General features: G+C 42.5%; 1 protein-coding gene across 1 annotated transcript in view; it reads right to left on the reverse strand.

Annotated features, from left to right (window-relative positions):
- Nucleotides 1-1,529: 1,529 nt before the first annotated feature.
- LOC138567462 (melanin-concentrating hormone receptor 1-like) overlaps nt 1,530-15,164 on the reverse strand; it is a 677,597-nt gene continuing 663,962 nt past the window's right edge. Inside the window, exon 3 of the mRNA XM_069645674.1 lies at nt 1,530-12,980. Coding sequence (XP_069501775.1) covers nt 11,941-12,980 — 1,040 coding nt within the window. The 3' untranslated portion in view covers nt 1,530-11,940. The remainder of the gene's footprint in view (nt 12,981-15,164) is intronic.

Genomic DNA, 15,164 nt, shown 5'->3' on the forward strand with positions numbered 1-15,164 from the left:
TAATGTACCAGCTCAAAGGGCCGGGCAACAGGGATAGCACATTTAACATGTTGTCTGACCTGGAGTGCTGTAGGGGGTGGCCTGGTTTCAAACCCTGATCATGGAGTTGCCCCCTCACCAATGGTGCGCTCAAGGGCTCTGACGGATATCACAGGACATTTAAATGCCCACATTTCTTTCGCCAGTGTGGAAGTGAGGGCCTCTGTATTACCAGCATCTTCAGATGCATCTTCTACTGGTTTAGGGGTAAAATGTTGTTTTAAAAGTGTAGAGCCGCAGGCCAAATGGGCTCTAAAGCAGGAGCTGGTGTGTGGCAATGCAAATTCTGGATGATCCAAGCAGCAAATGTCAAGGCACAATGTTGAGAATGAGGGGCGATGATTACAAATAGGTGTGTGCAGCTTGGGGCTTTCACGAGCAATGTGTTTCTAATTAGCGATGACAAAGGCTTTGCACCAATAACTAATTCTGAGAATGTAACTGTTGGTAGTTTTGAAGGTGAGAATAATACTGTCAGCTCAGCCCTTGTCAATATTTTAGATACCCTAGCTAATGCAACAACTCGTCTGTCCATTCTTCCTCTATGTACCAGGGTGAGTATGCACCGCCTCTGCAGAAAGACAGTTGGGTGGTGGTGAATGAGGGGAGTGTGGTGTATGTACAACTGAGTGTTACTCCTGTTACCCATACTGACACAATGAACAAGTTAGATGTGTTGATGACCGCTTTGCAGGGGCATGCAGTACAATATAGGACCAGACAGCCACCCCTTAAGGTGAGCAATGGGCCTCATACCACTTTGGAGGTAGCCTTGGCGCTATTAGCGCCATGGCTGCCTCCAAAATCGTGTCTGGGTCCGGTCTGGTGGAGAGGGGACTTACCGGGACATTCCGCCCTAGGCGGACCCTGTAAGTCCCCATTCTAAATGGCATTCCCCATTCCAATTTGAGTCCCCATAGGGCTCAATGGGAAGGCGGTAGGCGCTAATACCGGGCCTGCTAATTGCGGGCCCGTTATCAGCTCCAAGGTCCCTTAATGGGTCCCGTAAAGGACGTGTGGTCAGACCACATGTCCTATATGGTTCCCGCTAAGGGACCTCGGAATTGGGCGGTAAGGGATTACCGGCACCGGTCTCCTTACCGGCGCCCGGTATCCCTTACCGCCCACCTCAGAATGAGGCCCATTGTAACAAAACCTTGCAGGGATGAGAACTTAACGCAACAAAGCACCTGAAATTCAGCTAAAGCCACCTTAACCTTGCACCCCTTGTTGTGCATCCTATGACACCATGATGACATCACAGATCACATCTGTGATGACATCACTAATTACATTACAACAGTAACTAGCATTAAGCACGGCCTTCAGCCATGGTCAGTGTGCATGGCCAATGGATGGGTACTAGCAGTCCTGGAGATAACGTGCGTATCGAGCCTTTTTACGCATGAAATTATGACAAATACACATGATTTCATTTTCTACTGTGTACCGTGTACGCTTTGATTTATTCATTAAAAAAACATACCTTCCACCCCTAGATGGCACTGCAGCGTTTCTTTTGTCAGCAGCATAGCCTTTCTTACACATGATGGTGAATTTCCAAATGAAACACCAAAAATCTGTGACAGCTAAGCGAGCAACAGAATAAAGCATGCACCCTTTTAAAATGCGTTCATACCCATAACATCTAATAGCTTGATATGCTAAAAAGTAAAGTTTGCTTTGATGTCCTAAATTGAATATTCTTTAATAACCATACATAACACGCTGGAAGTTTGTGACGAATCTCCAAACCTAAGCGAGTTTATGGCACAACTTATTTTTTGGGGCGTTTTTTAAAGCGCTGAAAATGAAGTGGGTAAATCCAGGATGTTTTGTCTTTTGCATCTTCTAGTTTCCCATGCAGGATGTGGAAAATAAAGGCACAGTGATATTATTTTGGCACAAAATGCTGCTATAAGGTTTACATGTTATGATGCTTTACTATGTAAGTAAACTCTATAGGACATTATTATTGTAGGTCTTGACACCCAAAACTAAAGGTTTTGTTCCAAGTAAAGCGGGGAAGAAGGTGGCCATGCCCAAATTGAAAGAGCGGATTAAAATCCCAGCTTCGCTGTTTAGCGTAAGTGTGTGATGCTGGGCAAATAATGTAATCTCACCCTGACTTCAATTGCAAAACTTGGAGTGCATATAAGTTTACACCCTTACAAAAGGACAGTTTTAGTTAGTGTAGGGACACATTGGTGTATACTGGTGCACCTCTGCTAGTGGCTTCAATACTGCTGCATAGAATTGCATTATTGCTGCACTGGCCCTCCCCCATTCATGTAACACTGGATTTGACAGGCAGACATTCGAGTTGGGCGCAAAGGGATTACCGGCACTGGTAAGGACACTGGTGCAGGTAATCTCTTTGCTCCCTATTCCGAGTTCCCTTAGCTGGTCCCTTCCTTAATGCCTGGTCTGACCAGGTGTTAAGGACGGGACCTGTTAAGGGACTTTAGAGCTAATAACGGTACCACAATTTGCGGTACCGTTGTTAGCTACTTCCCCATTCCCATTGAGCCCTATGGGGGTTCAAATGGGAATGGGGAATGGTTTGATGAATGGGCACTTACCGGTCCTGCCAAGGTCGGACTGGACCGGTAAGTCCCCCTTTTACCAAACCAGAGTCGGTACTGGTGTGGGAGGCAGTCATGGCTCAAATAGCGCCATGAAGTTTGGTGGTGAAGGGCTAGCTGGAGAGGGGGCTTGGCAGACAAAAGGAAAAGGGTCCTATTCCCGCATGAATGCTTGTTTATTTTCTCCCATTGTTTCCCCTCCTGTCCCATGACCTTATTCAAAAACACTGCACATTCAATGTTACATTGTTTTCTTTGTAAAACAAAATATTTGTATTCGTATGTGGTCAGAGCTATTTTGAGGAATTGCACACACATTTTAGCCGTTTTTGTGGTTGTTGATTCACGTATTAAAATTACCCAGAATTCGTCAAAATACCACTGACAAATATTTGTATTTACCAAAAATTGTTTAACATGAATTTTTCAGTGTCTGTGGCCACACACAGATCCTCTGCGTATGTGTATCTGTCTGCTTTAAAAGGAAAGCTATGAGAGGCTTCCATATACGAGGCTTGCGTGGGGCCACAGTGTCACGGTCACCTCTCAACCTCATGTGGCTCTCTAGAGCACCTGCACACAGTGGCCCATCAGAAGCTGCAGGGCCCTTAATTGCTGCTTAGCACTTTTTCTTCAAGGAGAGTTTTTAAATTGGGAGATATTTATGAATGATGGCTGATTTAAGGGACCATTGGTTAGGCCAAGACGCTCTTAACCTTTCTGTGTGAAGAAATGCAAATGGAAATTTCATTCTGAAAGCACAAAGAAAGCACAAGTTGGTTGCCTAAATCTGCGACGTCATCAGGCCAATATCAACAGTTTTAAACTAACTACATTATTTTCAGATGTTCATATTTAACACCAAAATGTGTTTATTTTTGGTAGAATGTAATATTTTCATCAGACCATAGAGGAACCTTGAATTTGTCAAACACAAACAGTTTACCCTTTCACACATAACATTTTGTTATAAGCCTTTAAAAACCCAAAGGACATTGTTTGCCTTTTGCTGAGTTGCATCTTGGAGACTGGTGAAGTTATTTTTTCCTGATTGTGGCTGCTTTTCAGGGCACAAGTAAAGGATACATGTGGGTGGACAACGTAACTTTTTTTCAGAGGATCGGACATAACCCATTTTTCTTGCTCAAGTATTTGGCTACCAGGATTTTACCCAGGTTATCATGTTCCCAGTGCAGAACGCATACCCACAAGTAAACAAGCACTTGTCTCATATTGGAATTTTGTTTTCCAGGGAATATTCCACTACAGATTGTTGGGTTGAAAGGGTAATCACCTTTTATGCTTTGCCAGTATATCTATTGGAACATTTCCTCTATCAGGTTGTTTTTCTGGTGTTGATTACTTTTTTTAAAGTCCAATGCTCGTTTGTCTTGCCCACTTTCTTCTAAGGGGAAGGTCAATTGAACTATATTTGCATAATTCACTTTCAGATATGTTCACTTACTGTGCATATATTCATGGGTGCCAGCTTTTGATTTTCGCTATGGGCAAAGAGGTACCCACAAAGAGTGAACCTAGAGAGCCATGCTCATCCCCAATCAAAACAGCACATTTTACAGTACATTTTCAGCAGGAATAGGAAAAAAGCCATATGAATTACAGCAAGGTATAAACATATAACATCTCAACAACAATCATCTAACCTGATCACCCGCTCCAGTTGGGCCTCAGGGGCTACATTAATGAGACTCCGTTCTCATTTTGTAGTGAGGAGCACTTGATAAACAGTTATTATCCGCTTGGAGTTTATTTCGTTGGCAGTCAAAATGATCCTTATTTTCACCAAAGTGAGTGCTCTTGGGTAAATCCTTTTGTCACACTATCCCTTATCTGCTCAAATTAGAAGTCTCCACAATGCAAAGAGTTCATTTTCACAAATCAAAGTCTTCATGGAAAGAAAAGAAAGGGCAAAGATTTGCAAAGGGTCCCTGAAAATGAATTGCATGATTTACTACAATAATTTTGACCTCTAGAAATGTTAGATATTACTGGATTAACACATTTATCTTTATTCTCCTGAAAGTGTTCATAATATCGTGATCTGAGAGACATTACCCTACGTATGCACACAATGAAACAATAAAATAATATTTGTATGTTTACACTGGAAAAAACTGTTGTCCGTAATTTTTTGAAGGGGGCAAACAGGAAAACACTGATAAACACAGACTCTGACATTTTTGAAAACACTGCAAAAACACCCCCAGAAGTAAAATAAAATAAACCCCTAAAACAGGAAACCCTACATGTAAATGAGCTACTAGCCATGTCCTTTGACCATGAGCAGTTTGTACATCTTTTTGACATGTCCACTGCATATTTTAAAATAATAAAATGCAATAAGCGATGGACTTCGGACGGGCCCACTGTGTATTGTACAACCCTAACCAGCCCCTATCTATGGCCTTCGTGTCCATTGTATATTATATACAACAACCAGCCACAAGCCAAGGTCTGCAACACAATACTAGCCTTTGGCTGTGCTGACTGTATATTGTAAATATTACTGGGCACTAGCTATGGCCTCTAGCCATGGCCACTGCCTACAGCTTTCAACGTTGCCCACTGTATATTATATTTGAAAACAGTGATGGTCTACTAGGTATGGCTTTTAACTATGCACATTGGTATCTTTTAATACTACCCGACCACTCGCTATCACTAGTTATGGCTTTTGATGATGGCCAGTGACCCCAGCCTTTGTCATGGCCAAGTCGTCAGCCTAAATTGTTATTATGGTAATCAAACGTTTCATGAGCTCACTCATAAATGATGTTATGTCTAATTCCATTATTGATGTAATCAGATATATACAATGTAATTAGTGTTGTCATATGTAATGTCATTAGTATTCACATACAACATGTAATTGATGATGTCATTTGTGATGTGTTCTGTGATGTCATGACTGTGGTCATAACCTGCACAACAGGGGATGCAAACTTAAGGTGACTTTAGCTGAATTTCAGGGGTTTTGTTGTGTTAAGTTCTCCCCTTAACATCCCTGCAACTAAAATGTTTTCTTGAATTTTAAGAGCTACATTATGCCATAGATTTTTGTAACAATTTCAGAGCACTAGCATGGTCTTCTGCCATGGTTAGTGGCAATATATACAAGATATGTGATTTGGATATATTCATGATTTCTCCTCCACCTCGATTTAGTTAGGTTGAATGGCCGTAGGGGATCTGTAAGTAGTTGAAGGAGGAGGTACATAGTGTAGAATCAGAGGAGTGGCCAAAAAGTAAAATATGTTTTTTTCAGCTAGGAAAAGTGAAAATAAGGGGCTGGAGAGGAGTGGTGGCTACTTACCCCTGCCATTTTCAAAGTCTAAAAGTAGTGCAATATATTAAGGGAACAATGGGACTGTATTGTAAGCCCCTCCCTTGTGCTGCAAAGAAAGTCTTGTTTGTGCTGGCTCACATGCAATGGAAGACATGCAAGTATTATTAACCCAATGTTATTGCAGCTCAAAAGACCTTCTGAAAATCATGCAGTGATTGGGTGAACATTTCCATGAAGGAGGCCACATGGATCAAAAGCATGCCTGTTAGGACTACATAGTCCAGAATACAGAGTGTTTACCAAAATATACTGTCTTACATTTTTTTTTAAATAAAGTCGTGAACCCTGGTCTGCAAGAGTGCAAGGCCCAGCATTCATCTACTACGCCACAATGGTTTAGTGCTTCCTGGTGCTGGCCTTTTCCTCACCTTAAAGCTAAGCAAGGTCGGTCTTGGTTAGTGCATGGATGGGAGACTTGGGTCACCAAAGATATTTCATCCCCCGATGTCACTGTAGCGGTAACAACATTTTTTTTTTATGCTTAAAGGATTGCAGGCTTTGAGAACTCGCAATGTTTTAGTGAATGCCCTGTGCGATAAAATTATTTGCCGACGATCACACATCATACAACCCCACTAACCGCATTTAAGCAGCAGGTAAAAGGGAACAAATTACCAGCTGCATAAATAACATATGCCCAGGTACTTTTGCCCCATAGCAAAAATCAAAAGCTGGCACCCATAAATATATGCACAGTAAGTGAACATATATCTTAAAGTGAAATATACAAATGTAATTCATTAGACCTACTCCTTAGAAGAAAGTGTAAAAGACAAAATAGCATTGAACTTTTAAAAAAGTCATGAACACCAGAAAAATAACCTGAGAGAGGACATTTTCCAATAAATATGCTGTCAAAGTATAAAAGGTGTTCAGTTTAAACCCAGCAATCTGTTGTGGAATATTCCCTGGAAAACTAAATCCCAATATGAAAAAAAGAGCATGTGGTGTTGTGAGTAAGCGTCTGCACTGGGAACATGACAACCTGAGTAAAATCCTGGTAGCCAAATACTTGAGCAAGGTTGCCAACCTAAAAAAAAAGGTGTGTTCGCCCTCTGAAGACAAGTTACACTGTCCAACCACATGTGTCCTTTACTGGTGCCCTGAAAAGCAGCCACAATTAGGGGAAAATAACTGCACATCTGCACCAGAGGCCAGGATTGCAAACTCTCTTGCCACATCATGGACAAATACTCATGGCTTGCTTGCCCTCTCATCATATTCCCTCCTCACTCCCATGTCTGGCTTTCAACAATACTCTGCTTTATAAACTAACTTGGGAAGTACACATACAATAGTGTCACTCAAATATATAAATCTTTGTATAACTATGTTATGCAAAAAGTGTACAATTGTGGCATTATTACCCCCATCTTGACTCTGAGACTACAACTACCAGAATGCAATTCAGAAAAAGGCAAATAAATGGTCTCCGAGTCCAAAACTTTCAAGGTATAACAGTAGCACGGTTTAAAAAAAAAAAAAAAAATTCAATGCTGTGTGTTATGAGATATTGAAAACTAAAAAAACACACAGCATTCGGAATTGTGGACTGTCTCCCATCCATGCAGTGATCGGCATCGACCCTGCATTTTTTCAAAGCGAGGCCATGTTTTAAGTCGTCTTGTAAGGTGGGCTCATTTATTAGGCAACATTACCTAGGGGGGCTCACCCCTTCATTGCTTTGAAACTAAGCAGGGTTCGTTTCAGTTACGGCCAGGAAACCCACTGTTGCTGTAAAAATATATTTTTTTTAAATTATTGACTGGGAGACTACAAATACCAGAATACAATTCAGCAAAAGGCAAAACATAATCTCTGAGTGCAAAACATTTGGAGAGCCATTTAGTCGCCCATCCATGCAGTAACCATGCCACATCCTGTTTAGCAAGGAAAGGGCCAGTTCGTTTCTCTAAGTGGTCTTGTAAAATGGGCTCATTTATGGGGCAACATCGCCTGATGAGGCTGACCCCTTCCTCACTTTGAAGCTACACAGGCTCTGTCCTGGTTACTTCATGGATCGGAGACCTGGATGGAAATAATGGCCTTTGGTCATAGCCAGTGATTGTTCACGCCTGACGTGCCTATCGCTGTAAAAATATCTTAAAAAAAAAACTTTAACCATGACACATACCCTCGGCTATCCATAGTCCTTTATAGCTCTGAATATCGGAAAAACAGCTGGAAAAAAAATGCTTTAATGCCCCCCAGGCCCTTACTATCTGTGCCAGCTCCCCCCACTCACCGATGGCCTCCTCACCTCCCCTGCTGTCACCCTTTCCCCCACAACACACCCTGTTTCTGTGACGCAGTTTTCTTTGAGATGTCAGCTATTTGAGGCTATAGTCGAGGCTGCAGAAAACGTTGTGTTGCAAACTCAATGCCTATACCTCCTCCAGCTTTTTGCCTGCGTTTCATTTCCCCATGGTTATTTCTGGCGTAGATAGAGGTTTTGGGTAAATCCCTGAGATATAGCTATCTTTTTTTGAGAAGGGGACGCCCCCTTCTCCATCAAATATTTAAATAACTACTGCACTGAATAACCCCAAACCATGCATGACTCAGGAGTGAACGCTTCATGCCCAAGTTGTTTGGACCTGGTCCAAATCCGTCCAGCGGTTTGGGCCTTACGCCTTGGAAAAAATCGACCTTGGTTATTCTTTAAAATGTATTAATAATGTATAAAGTTCAAAACTATTTGTTACAGCATTTTTGAAGGGAAATAAAAAAAATAATTCAAATTTGTTTTTATCATGCCACTCCAAATATGGGAAATGGCAAGGTTACAGTTTACCTAAGTTCATTCACAAGAAGAGAGCACAATCAATCAATCTTTCTTGGTCATTTTCTCAAATGTGCTGAAACCATTGAGTGACTGAAACATGCTGCACAAAAAACAAACATCACTTGGAAAAGCTCCATCTGATGCAAAGCAAAAATCAATATCAAGTGTTTCTGAAACACAACAACAAACAGTAGCATGACTTGCTGACAAGAGGACAAGAGCAACTTTCTCCAGGTCAAATGAGATGCCAGAGCAAAATTAAGCAAGACTTGCTGACATGAGAACAAGAGCAACATCCTCCAGGGCACACGAGGCACCACGTGGTCAGGACACGAACAATGCCAGGTACCCCAGTTAGTAATATAATGAAAATAAGCACATTTACAAAAATTAATCAACAATTGGTTTATAACCATTTTTTACATGGTGTGTAGATTTTGTCAATTTACAGTTTGTGTTTTTCTTACAGAGGATAAAATACAGTAGTCTTGAGACAAGGCACCCCTCAAAAAGACTCCAAAAAGCACTCTGAGTACTTTATCTAGCAGAGGTTTTTGTGAGTAGTTTGGTATATCTTGACTAGGCACATGCATAGTTTGATCGTACCAACATTGAGGAGATACTGTAGAAAATTCAGTCCTGGAATCTAATTTTTAATCCTTGTGCGAGAAGTTCTTATGACTACGGGCAGCGCAGCATTCATGTTGTAGAACGGTAGTGGTCACTACTTATCACATCAACTTTGTTGAAATCAATGCATATTTTTGCCATCTTTTTGCCAGCTCAAATGATCGACTGCAAGTACATGAGCCAATAGAAAAAGCCATGCACAAAAACAAGTTCATTACAAGGCGTGCTCGGCTAGTATGTGCTTTTGACGGCTCTGTGCTCTGCCGGGCAACTTCTTTTGGGCAATTGCAAGTTTAAATATAACCTCAAAGGGTGGCCCAGGATTTCCAGTGCATTCTGCACAGTTCTGGAATGCTTGTTGCCTACCCAGCGTAGTTCTTTCTACTTATTATTATTTATTCTGTCTCTCCCTGTTCCTCACTTTCCTCTTCTCCCCCTTCAATGCACTTTCCCCCCTTTCCCTTCCCATGCACTTGTGTGTTTTCAATGTCACTGGGCCTAGTAAGATCGCTGTTTTTGTTCTCCACTGTCCCCCTCCCTTTTCCTGGTTGCGCACTGAAACACTTGTGTATGAGCACGATATAAATAAAATATCATTTCATTTCATTATCATTTACTGTCACTGCCTTATTTTGAGGAATTCCTCTGCAAGGCCTTAGTGTAAACACTGTTTATGCATTTAGATGAGAACGCCTGTCTGTTTTTGCCTCCCAGCTAAGGAACTAGATGCTCTGAAGGGGTAAGAAGCATTGGTGGACCAAAAACATTCTGAAATACCTGCCTGCCTTCTGTACTACACTATACACATGTACAACCGACAGGAAGCTCTAGCAGCAGTGGCACAATTGCCCTGTGAATTAGCAACAGAATTGTCTAAACTATTACAGCTTCATTTCCCATGACAAGCTTTCACAAAATGGCTGCCACTCACGAAATGGATCCCTGTGCTATAACAGAAAAGGTCTCAAAGCTTTGTTCAGTGAAATGCTGTCTCTCTATGTTTATTATGGACTGTTTATTATTTCGCAATCACTGGTGTTGTGTTCCATGATTACACAGGGAATGTAATCAGTAAAGGGCTGTTGAGTGTGTCTGCAAATGATAACAGGCACTTGTTCTTTTTGTTTACTGCGCCGACATCTGTCGTTCCCACGAGTTTTACCTGCCACCTTAATGTTGCTTGTCTGTTACCATGGCAGAGTGATGAAAGCAGCCGTACAAAGACCAAGAAAGAAACCGCTATATGACTTTGCTCTTTCCCGTCTGATATTAGACTGGTTCCTTTTAGAATTATTTTTCAAACATGATTTGGCTCGCTTAAAGATTTTTGGGAGAAACAAGTTGCGCCTTTTCTCTGTTTTCGTTAGACAGAATGAAAGAAAATGTTCTGAGCTCCTTCCTCCAGTGCTTAGGATGGATCCGAGGAAACATGAAAGAGCTGTGAAGGCAGTGTTGCCAGGAGAAGTGTAACCCAGAGGTGATGGCTGGAAGGTTTTGAATAAATCAGCTCTCGGCAACCCTTTCGACCATTGTTTTTCCGCCATTACAGAAGTGGAAAGACCATCCCATACAGCTAAGTGGTATCACATTTGAGAAAAGTTAGAAAGAGGGGTTTCATTCAAAGAACGCCTGAAATGCCTTTTCCACCTAAGGGTGCGCTCGAACATTTTAAAAACCGTGCATGTCAAGTTTGTCCCGCTCTCAATTTAGTTGTAAACATTATTTTTGGCACTGCTGCTGAAGCTTGAAACAGCCCTTTACATAAAGTGTTTGTAAACTTTGCTTTCTTTCACTTCTTTATGAGAAAATCAACGGCATGTTTACAAACTTCTTAAATAAATATATACATAAAAAGGAATACATACACACATACAGTTCTGAAATTCCACCTCGGTCCTGGTGGGGTTCCCAGAAGCGAAGGCCTGATTGTCGACGTTGAAACGTGCAATGTTCAGTCAAGGCTGTCTTTCCAGGTGCAGAAATAATCAACCCTCCCCCTCTCCCCCATCTCTATCTGTCAGGATACTCCCAATCCAGGGGCACACGCCATCCTTGTGTCTTTGAAGTTGAGCCTTGGCAGTACACAAAAAGAAAACAACTGCACCCAAAACAACACTTACCACCAAGCTATATGTCTGTAACATTGATTCGGGGAAAGCTTTGATTTTGGAAGTAATGCATAATTACAGGAAATTACATTCTTTCTATGGCGTGATTTAGGCTATATTTCAGTTAGGAAAATGTCTTCTGGTGATGGGCAAAGCAGCCTCTGCTGCTGCGAGTCATCCATTTTGAATCCCCTTCAGCATATTTTACAATGTCGCCTCTTCATCTCTGTCAAAGGTGCTCTCACCCTGGATTCCTTAAGAGCCTGAGATAAATCGAGCATGTTCCGCTGAGAACTGGACTGCGCCACATTTCAAATCCTTTGTGAGTAAGTTACAGCCCTCTTGAAGGAATCTATTACAAATACACCTGTCTTTTGGGTTGAACAACATTCGCCTGCATGAGAAGGCAAGATGGCCGTCACCACCTCAGGGAACTGAGACGGATAAGGATATGTAGTTGTCTATGTTATGAGCGTACATCATGGTAAGGGACGTTTCCTGAGTGGGCCCGGAGCATATCCTGACAGATGGGCTTATTTCGCTGGTGACGTGCCTCTCGCCCCGTCTCACCTGCTGTCCCGGGCAGACCGCCTTCACTAAATGTCTCTTAAAGGTGTCACTTAGCACGATGTAGATGAATGGATTGATGCAGCTGTTCGCATAGCCCAAGCTGATTGCCACATTATAGGCGTAGAGGAATGTGACGGTAGGCTCAGTGATTTTAAGGTGGACCAGCTGTAAAATATGGTAGGGAGCCCAACAAATGAAGAACGCCAAGCAGATTGTGACCGATGTCCTGGTTATCTTCTTTGTTCTGACCCGGAAGTTCCTCTGGGGAAGGGGAACCACCACGCATGAGATGTGCTTCTGTATCTTCAGGTAAACGATACAGATGACAAGCAGGGGGATGACAAAGGCAAGGAAGAACTGATAGAGGGTGTACCAGTAAATGTCAATAGAGAGGTTTGGCAAGATAATACCACACCCGGCATTGCCATCCGATAATACGATCAGTTGGGTGTACATGAAGACAGGGATGATGGTGATGAGAGACAGAAGGCACAGCACTAGAATCACTGCGGCAGCTGCGAATGGAGTCCTCACATACGAGGAGCGGATAGGGTGGACTGTGGCCAGGTATCGGTCGACGGACATGGCGGTGAGGATGTACGTGCTGGCAAACTGGCTGTTGGCATCGAGGGCTGTGATTATGGTGCACATGGTGGCCCCGAAGTGCCAGACCCCGTGTCCTAGGAGCTGGTGAATTAGAAAAGGCATGCCCAGCAAGAAGAGAAGGTCGGTGACCGAGAGGCTTACAATGAAGATGTCAGCAATGTTATGGCTGCCTTTGGGCTTCTTGTTGATGGTGTAGATGACGATGCAGTTGCCAATGGTCCCCACCAAGCAAATGATGCCGAAGATGACAGGAAGGACAATGCTGCTATGGTCTTTCCTGACTGGCACATCTGAAAGCAAGAAACAGAGCAGAGTTCTTTAAGGTGTTACAGTAAATGCACATGCTCTTTGCACACTATGATTTTCACATAGTCATTTCTGTAAACTGAAAAACACAATGCATTATATAACTTCTTCTGCCAAATGCATGCCTAATATATGATGTCATTCATGTAACTATCGCCTGTATCCGATGCAATCGACGCCTGTAACATAAGCAAGCAACCAATGTAACCATCCTTCTTAAGCAAAAAGCGTCTAGATGCCTCTGGGTTTAGTGCGCTATACAAATGTCAAATTAAATAAATAAATACAACGGTGCACGTCTTATTTTAGACACTGACAAACATCGACGTGCACTGGAGTATTTTTACCACTCTGCTGAATGATTGCCTAAGAGCACTATTGCGGAAGGCTAAGAAACCATCCAACACTCAGGATATATTGATAACATGTGAAATCTTAGACACATCATGTGCAAAGGCTGCAGAATTAAAGTGGTGTGCAAAGGATCATGACCACGGTCACAGATTCACGTCACACTCCTTCACCCTCTTTCTCTCAGCTTAGCTAGATGATAGTCACTACATTATGCTGACGTGACGCTTGGATTCCTGGTTTTCAATCCATGCTCCATCTTATACCGAGGGCACTTGTACAGGACACTTCCCCCCAGTCTTATTGACGGAAACATTCTTGGTTTTGGCCTATAACCTTGTAAATGATGGACACTCAGAATGGTACAACGTTTTGATCATTCTCATTGGCCAATACTTTCTAGGAAACCCGTCATGCGGAAATACAGAATGCTGGGGCCAATCAGACAGATGGCTTGCAGTGCGAAGCTCTGGACCAATCGCAGGGCGGATTGCGCAATGATTGCTTAGCGTGCTGCCTTCTACTTCCTCCCTTAAGGCGGATGGCGCAGCCCGTGTGGAAGACTGCACATTGCAATCCTCCCTACTGCGGTCGCAAAGTGGAAGAAACATGACTGAATTGGCTGCACTCACTTGAGATGAACATCTACCTTAGGTGGTAAATGCTGTATTTTACAACAGACATGCCTGTTTGCCGTAAAAATAGTTTGTGGAGCAAATGCACATATTTATTTAACAAGGAACCCTTGAATTCAATACATTTCTGTTTTTATAAACAACCCACCTGGCTGATAAAAGTGGCACCATGCTCCAAAGAACACTAATGATTGCATTACAAAATGAACCAGAATACTTGAAGACCAGGTAAGGGGCTGATTCTGAGCTCACGATAAAAAGCGTGTGGAAATCCGACATTCTCCCCCCCCCCCTCCCAGTTTCCAGCGCCACCATTCTGAAGTGGGTGGATGTATTCGGGGGGAGATCTCGTGCTTTCCGGCAGCAAATGCTGTTTAAAATCTCTCATTGTGGGGGAAGCGTGCAATGGCACTGCAAGCATTTGTTAAAAAACTGCAAATTTTCTAATTCATGAAAGTTTTCTTAAGCTATCATTAAAATAGACAAGTGGGAGAGCAGTCTAAGAAATTTGATATTTATAATGGGGAAAAGTGTGCAGTGGAGTTTAACAGCACCTCAAAGCTCCAGCATGTTAACTCCTTTTTTGGTTGTGGTAAACCAGTGCTGCTGGGAGGAAAATCCCCCCCATGTGGCTGCCCTGAATTCCTGGTGGTTGCTAGGGCTGTTGTCAAGTCATAAATCCTTTCATATCCCTGCACCACATTCTTTCTTTATCAGAATATGGTGTTTGTAAGTAAAGTGCCCTCCCTTCAAGGAAGAACACTTTCTTACGTTTGCACGCACCTCCGAATCGGCCCCTATGTCACTATACCCCAGAATAACTTTCCAAATAACTACAAGCAACCATCAAGTTTATAGTGAAACTAGCTGTGTGCGGACGGATGGATGGCACCAGAGTGCATTTCAACAAAATAGAGAACCTTGAACAATGATATACAAAAAGGTGGTAGACCCCACTGGAAGACTCAACCTTTTTGAGGTCAAATCTAGGCTGGAGCTATGCTGATTATTTCTTGCAACAAAGGTTCCTAGAATGCAGTCTTCTCTAAAGGACACTGCCAGCATGTTTTCACAGTGGATGGGCGGAGCCTATGATCCAGAATCCAATTTATTTAGCAGGTTGTGGATTAAGGAACCATGCACAAGGATTTCAGAGAGACCGTGTGCATCATCGGAAAACAT

The sequence above is a fragment of the Ambystoma mexicanum genome, chromosome 2p, assembly GCF_040938575.1.
Source record: "Ambystoma mexicanum isolate Mex_15411 chromosome 2p, UKY_AmexF1_1, whole genome shotgun sequence".
NCBI lineage: Eukaryota > Metazoa > Chordata > Amphibia > Caudata > Ambystomatidae > Ambystoma > Ambystoma mexicanum.